The 6,945-nt window shown below is 39.2% G+C and overlaps 1 protein-coding gene across 1 annotated transcript; it reads left to right on the forward strand.

Annotated features, from left to right (window-relative positions):
* The first annotated feature begins 1,768 nt into the window (after nt 1-1,768).
* On the forward strand, nt 1,769-1,945 carry LOC108523159 (6.8 kDa mitochondrial proteolipid). Its single transcript, XM_017863690.1, is given in 1 exon segment — nt 1,769-1,945. A coding segment is annotated over 1 exon segment (177 nt).
* Nucleotides 1,946-6,945: the final 5,000 nt, after the last annotated feature.

A 6,945-nucleotide genomic window follows, 5' to 3' on the forward strand; every position in this document is an offset into this window, starting at 1 on the left:
TCCCTAGCATGTCATTTTCATGAGAAAAAAAGGAAAATAAAATTCTTCTATAATACTCAAGTAGAAATTTCCAGAGGTTAATAATTTTGGAAGCATATTCTTCTGGATATGTATGTAAAGTCTTTTATTGGTTCTAGCTGTTTTTCATCGGATTTTTAAAGTTTTTCTGGGTAGGCAATCATGATTTGCAAGTAATTATTATACTGACACCCAATATTTATTTATTTAGCATTTTGAAAATTTTTATTTAGAGACTAAAACTTCTAGGATGTAATTGAATAACGATGATAGCAAGCATGTCTTCTTGCCGACTTTAATAGAATGCTTCTAGTATTTCACCCTTAAAATGATGTGATTTAAGGTTGGACTTTGTGTGAAGGGAGTATCCTCCTAAGATTACCAAAATAATTACCTTGGTTGTAACTTATAGAATAAATTGTCAGTATCTTGACAATTTCATCTTGACAAAGATCAAGATATTTGCTTTTGTCCAGATAAATGGCAATGGACCTATACCTTTGCTTTACTCAGATATCCAACTGTTGCAGCTCTTTCTCTTTTTACCTACAATAAAATATTAAGTCCATAAATCATTAGATGCCTGGGTTTAAGTCTAGTTGTGGGAGTTTGCTAACTATTCTGAATTTCACTTTCTTTATCTGAAAATTAGAATTAAAAATACTGACTTCACAGAGTTGCTGCATTAACTTATTGCCTAGAATGTAGCAAGCATTCAATAAATTTATTATTATAGCTGTTATATAATATATATTTCACTCTCTGATCCTATTGGAGATATAGATATTAAATATAATATATATTAGATATATCACATATAATAATGAGAGTAAAAATCTCTTTAGAAAAGACTTTTCAGTTAATGACAGTGGTGATTCTAGGATTATTTTAAGTTCACTGTGGTCTTTTCTTTAGAGGTAGTAGGATGCCCAACTGCTCCAGTTTGTTCTGGATAGGGGAGTGTTCCAGGATGGAGGACTTTTGGTGCTAAAACCAGAGAAGTCCTGGGTAAATTGGGACAAGTTGGTCACCTAGATCATGGTAATATTTGACTCCTTTCCTGTTTTCATCTGATCAGGCAGTCTCCTCCAGAAGACAAAAATAGCATTCAAAGAAAATTATTAAAGTCCTCCTGATGAACAGATATCACCATCATCATTTTAGTAATAATAATAATACTAATAATAATACTGTAATAATAAGCCACATTTAGAAGGAAACTAAATATCTCTTTCTAAGGAAATTTCTAGCAAACCAAGACAAACACTACTGGGATGATTTTCACAGAAGATGTACTCTTTGGATGGTGAGAGAGCACTAAGAAAGTAGCTATTCCAATGGGGCAGGAGGTAGAAAAGAGAAACTGAGGTACTTGGCATAGTTCAGATACTACAAATCCGGTGCTCCTGATATACAGAAGGAAGTGTGGATATAGACCCACATTGAGAGTGAGAGTAACAGGAAGAGGTGCAAGAGTGAGGTGAATAATTTCCCTCTAGAAAGTTTGGGGCAAGCCTGGAGGGGATACTGGTTTTGTGGGCTCTTGCCAGGATAGTTGCTACCCATCTGTGCTCTGGCCTGAACCTGGCTGAGTCATCACCCAGAATGCTGTGATGGTGGGAGTAATTATAGCCCAGGAGGACATGGAAACATCAAGTAATTACAGTCAAGGAGGACACGCCCCGGGCTATGGTGCTGCTGTGCACAGAGCATGAGGCAAGGTTCAGGCAGCTGTGGGAAAAAGGTATAGATGCTTCAAAGTATTATTAAAAATGTGTGGATCCCCAAGAAACTCTACTATACTCAAGTTTACCAGGATATTTGGGTAGGAATGGGGCTGATGAACCTCACCGTTTATAAAATCTAGACTGCTAATAAAAGAAGTAAAGCTTTGAAAGCTCCGGCACCTGCTCATGGTCATCACTAATCAGCTTTACCTGGCATACACATGAAATGAAACATCAGTCAGCCTGTAAATTTAAGCAAGCTGTGTTAGACTGTACACTTGTCTAAGTATCACTTACTTCGTGGCATGAATAAATGGATCTGTGAAATGCACTGAAAAAAAAAAAGATCAAGATCAGGAGTACAGTGGGAAACAGAGGTCATTGCTGGGTAAACTCAAAAGATGTAGTACACAGGCCAGAGACAGGGCTGAGACACTGGGCGTTTATTCTTACTAGATGCTGGACAGTTATTGTGGCTTCAATGAGATAATGCACATAGACGCAGAGTTCTTACATGGCACATAGTTAAAGCTTACTATCACCTATTTTTAGTTTTTGCACCTCTGAAAGCTAATCAACTAATTTCCCCTAGTATAGAAGCAGATGAACAAAAGTCAAAAATTGAAATTCTTTACCGGGAATAAAAGTTGTACAAGTTGTGTTTGTTCCACCAACAATTTCCTTTGATCCAAATGGCCAGTATAGAAAGATCAATGTTCTTCTACAGTGGCTAGAGCACAAACAATGATGTCAAGGGCACGTATACTAGGAAGAGACCACTAATGACCTCTCACAGGCCTCCCAAGGTAGCATCATGACCTGAAATTACCCATGCAGGCCAGGAACTGTAATTTTATTCAGTCACAGAAAGAAACACTTATCTCAGGTGTTAGTTCTGCACAATCATCAAACTTACAAGAGTGAATACAAACCAGTGTATCTTTTATTTGTAGTTTAAAATTTTATTACTTTTATTTTCAATAATTTAATACAATCAATCAATAAAAGAGGACCATGTATGGGCCAGTCGTGACAGTGTGTTACTAAACACAGATATTGGATAGGCAATTAGCAGTGTCTGCTCCAACCATGGCATCAGTTTATTAATTTTCAATAATAAATTACTATAAGAATTCTGGAGTCCTTATGATCAGTGCCAAGTGCCATGAAAAGTCCAATCAAAATCAGAAACCATTTAATTTATTCCTTCAGAAGAAATTACTGCATAGGTCTATTTGACAAGCACAATCTTCCTTAAGATATTAGCTTAACCATAATCAAGAAGGTTGTCCTGAATGCAGAATATAAGCTAAGAAAGTTGACTGTTTAATGGCTTCAGGGAAGAAAGTTTCTGGCCCACAGAACTGGAAATACCAGCCAGGTCACAGCCTCTCTAGGACAGTGCTAAGATGGAAATTACTAACATTTGCTTCAGTAACTTTTCCTGCTTTTTCTATCCCCAAGTTACAAAATCACTTTTTAGTGTCTGCATTCTTTGCTTAGTCAAGTTAATATATCTACCTCGGTTATAGAAAACTTTTGCAAGCCCACAGGCCAGTTTTTCCTCTCTAAAGAGTTTTTTTGAATGTCTGCTTCGATTTGTAGCCCGTTTATTTCACTTTTTCTCCTTATGCAAGCATCTCAAGTTATTCTGGTCACTTTACTGACGCACCTATATACAGAGAGCAACTATCCAATCTCCCTGCTTTTTGACATTCATCTTATCTTGTTTATAATATATAGGTAATTCCATGAAGTTTCTCAGGATCCCTTCTATTCAGTATGTTGTTGACTGAAATCTTTGGTCATCACCTTGGTCTCTGTGCCATTAATTGCCTCCTTTATTTCTTATATGTTAATTTATTATTCCACTGGATCCAGCTTCAGTCTACAAATGTAGTTAAGTCTCCACTGCTCCGAAAACCCTACCCTCAAGTCTGCAACTCTCAGGGTACTTTCCTTTCATGGTGGAGGGACTGGAAACAGCATTGTCATGCATCATTGCCCTCTTCCATGTATCAACACCTTGCAAACTGGCTCCTACAAGTTCCATACTCCAGTGGAACTTGCTTCTTGGAGTAGTACTTTCAGTGATCTCTTCTCCCTGGGGTCTAGTGCTAAACCCCAAAAAGGGGTGAATGCCTGCCTTTGCTGACATTGCTCCCTGGCCATAGTTAAAAGAGAGACACACACTCAAGCTAGGTTACTTTTCTCTCCTGGGATTTGGAGCATGAACTGGAGAGGTGCAGAATTTTCTGGAGCAGAGCTGTATTAGTGGCTGCACCACCCTGGGAGAGGGGTCATAGATTCCTAGGAGGCCCCCAGAGCTGCCCTGGTTCCTATCCTTCCCGAACCTTGGTTGTTCATCTCCTCCGCTAACTCTCTGTGAGTTCTCCCAGAATCCTCCTTTAGGTACTGGCCTTAAATTCCCTTTTTTCTTTCTGTCTAAGCTAGTAGTCAGCTTCTATCCTTTACAACCTAATTAACTGGTTAATTCTTAACCAGTTAATTCTCTTACCCTTTTTAACAATTCAGAAGCATTGAACACTGAAGAATCCCCTTCCCTGCTGAAATTGTTTTTCTGTGTCTTTGCTGCCTTTGCATTCTTGTGGCTCCTTGTCCTGCAGCATTTTCTCAGGCCCCACTGTCACTCCTCTTCTTTCCCTCACCCTTGAATGAAAGACTTTCTAAAATGTTTTTAAAATTTTTTTGTTTTGCTTTGAGACAGCCTCACTCTGTCACCCAGGCTGGAGTGCAGTGGCATGATCTTGGCTCACTGCAGGCTCCACCTCCTGGTTTCAAGTGATTCTCCTGTCTCAGCCTTCTGAGTAGCTGGGATTACAGGTGCATGCCACCACGCCCAGCTAATTTTTATATTTTTTAGTAGAGACAGGGTTTCACCATGTTGGCCAGGCTGGCATTGAACTCCTGATCTCAGGTGATCCACCCACCTCGGCCTCCCAAAGTGCTAGAATCACAGGCATGAGTCATCGCCCGGCCCTTCCTAAAATATTATTTATGAGAATCCTTTTTACATTCTCACTTATTCAAATCAACAAAACAAAATTTGAATGAGCCAGATACTCCACCTCATTTCAGAATATTTTGAAGAGATAGTCTAGAGAACATGACTATATATATGGTCATATTCTATTGGCACAGTCAAGCAACAAGACATCCAAGTTCTAGATATACATTTCTGATTATCTACATGTATATTTGTGATTCAACTCACCTAAGATCACCTATTACCATCTGAAATTTAGTATGCTTAAAACTATACTCATTATTTCTGCCCTCAATATGATCCTTTTTCTATCTTTCCAATCTCAATCCAGAACAGTACCATCCTCCCACCATAAGCTTAAATATCAGAGTCATCTCTTATTCCCTCTTCCCATCTGGTAAATGCACAGGCCCTGTTGATTCTGACCCTGATACACATTCACCTCAGCAGAACATGCCCACGGGCACCCCCATCAAGTCTCCTTACATTTCACTTCCTGTTGCAGGGGTTTACTAACTCAGTGCCCAGCTCTCTGGCTGTGCCCTACCCAGTCATCCTCCACATGGCTGCTTAAGTCTTTTAAAACTCAGATTTAATCGTGACAGTTCCCAGAAGAGAAGCCTTTCAGTGGTTCTCCAAGGGATGTTCATAAAAATTGCCGAGGAGTTCTGAAAAAGTGAAGATTCTTGGGCTGCAAATAAGAATTCCTCAGTCAGTTTCCAGAAATAAGGTATGAATATTTTGAGAACCTCATCGCCCCACCCCCACCCAGGGATTTTGATATAAACCTACGGTTAAGTGTCATTGCTTTAATGGAACCTCAATGCCTACCGAACAGATCTCAAATTTCTCACTGTGGTATTTAGGGCACCAACTTCTTCTTCAAGCCTTGTCTCCTTTAATTCCTTACGTATTCCAAAGTCTGACAAAGAGTGATGACAGTAGTTACTATTTCCTGAATGCCTCCTGACATCATGCCTTTCATTAGTCTGCTCTTGCCACTTGGAAAATCCTTTCTTCTCCATTTCTATTTCTCTCAATTATACCCTCCTTCAAGGTGAAGTTTGACTAATTTAGAGTAAAATACATTATAGTATTTAGAGTAGTTATGGGGTCATAATAAGCCCTCTATAATAGCAGTTAATGTTGTTATGATGATGATGATGATAAATAATACCTTATACCTCCATGAAGTCCTTACCACCCACTAAATCAGAACTAGTCTTTCCCTCCTTTGTGTTTCCATTGCACTTTGTTTCTAGTCCTTTTAGGGTATCTGCTAGATTCTGTTTTGCTTTTTGTACCCGTCTTACCTGTCCTGGTGAAGTGCAACGTTGTTAGTGAACTCTATCTTGGTCAGGTACTATATCATGTTCAAAACACAGCAGTTGCTCAATACATTTTCACACTTTTAAATTGAGTTCTAAATGATCTTTGTGAACTGTCACCCCCGCCAGAAACAGATGTTCAGCAGTATTCCCTGCCTGTTTGTTCAGCGTGTTTTGTCTCTGAGCTGAGCAGGGGAGAAACCCGACTCGGAGCCCTTTAAATTAAACACGTATTTAAGTGGCAAAAGAATTTTTAATTAGAGCCTGGGCAAAGGAAACATTAACATTTGTTGAGTGCATACTCTGCCAGGACACTGTAGTGTGTTTGCCCTTGGAACAGCTGTGTAGCAGGAAGCTGCTTCTAACGTATTCTGTATTCTTTCCTCCCATTGTTTGCTTAAGGTAACATTTATGTCTGATATTTGCTTAATGTGTCTCTCAAGTCATTTCTGAGCATTGTAAAGAGGAAACGGTTCACTGGGTGGCAATGCCAGGCACTCAACACTGAGTAACTGATGTGTTAGTGGTGCTCTTTGAAAAGTATGATGTACTGTGAAGTGTCACACTATCTGGATAATTTGCTGTTACCATCAGCCAGGTGGCTGTTTAAATGGTTTTAGATTGAGGATGAGTTTCCAATAATTTTAGGCCTTTCCCAAATCCATACTCCTAGGAGAAGTGGGGATTTTTGGCCCATGGCATGATGTCCCTGTGAACAGTAGCAGAAATGTAGATCTGTTTTATGAGATAAGGGACTACAGTGGTTCTCTGAGCCCATGCTTCCACGTTGAATGGTAGTTAGGACTATAACACGGGTGACTATATAACTTATTGTTAAAAGAGTGGATGCTCAGCACAACAGAAT

This window comes from Rhinopithecus bieti, unplaced genomic scaffold (assembly GCF_001698545.2).
Source record: "Rhinopithecus bieti isolate Rb0 unplaced genomic scaffold, ASM169854v2 scaffold_71999, whole genome shotgun sequence".
Classification (NCBI taxonomy): Eukaryota; Metazoa; Chordata; class Mammalia; order Primates; family Cercopithecidae; genus Rhinopithecus; species Rhinopithecus bieti.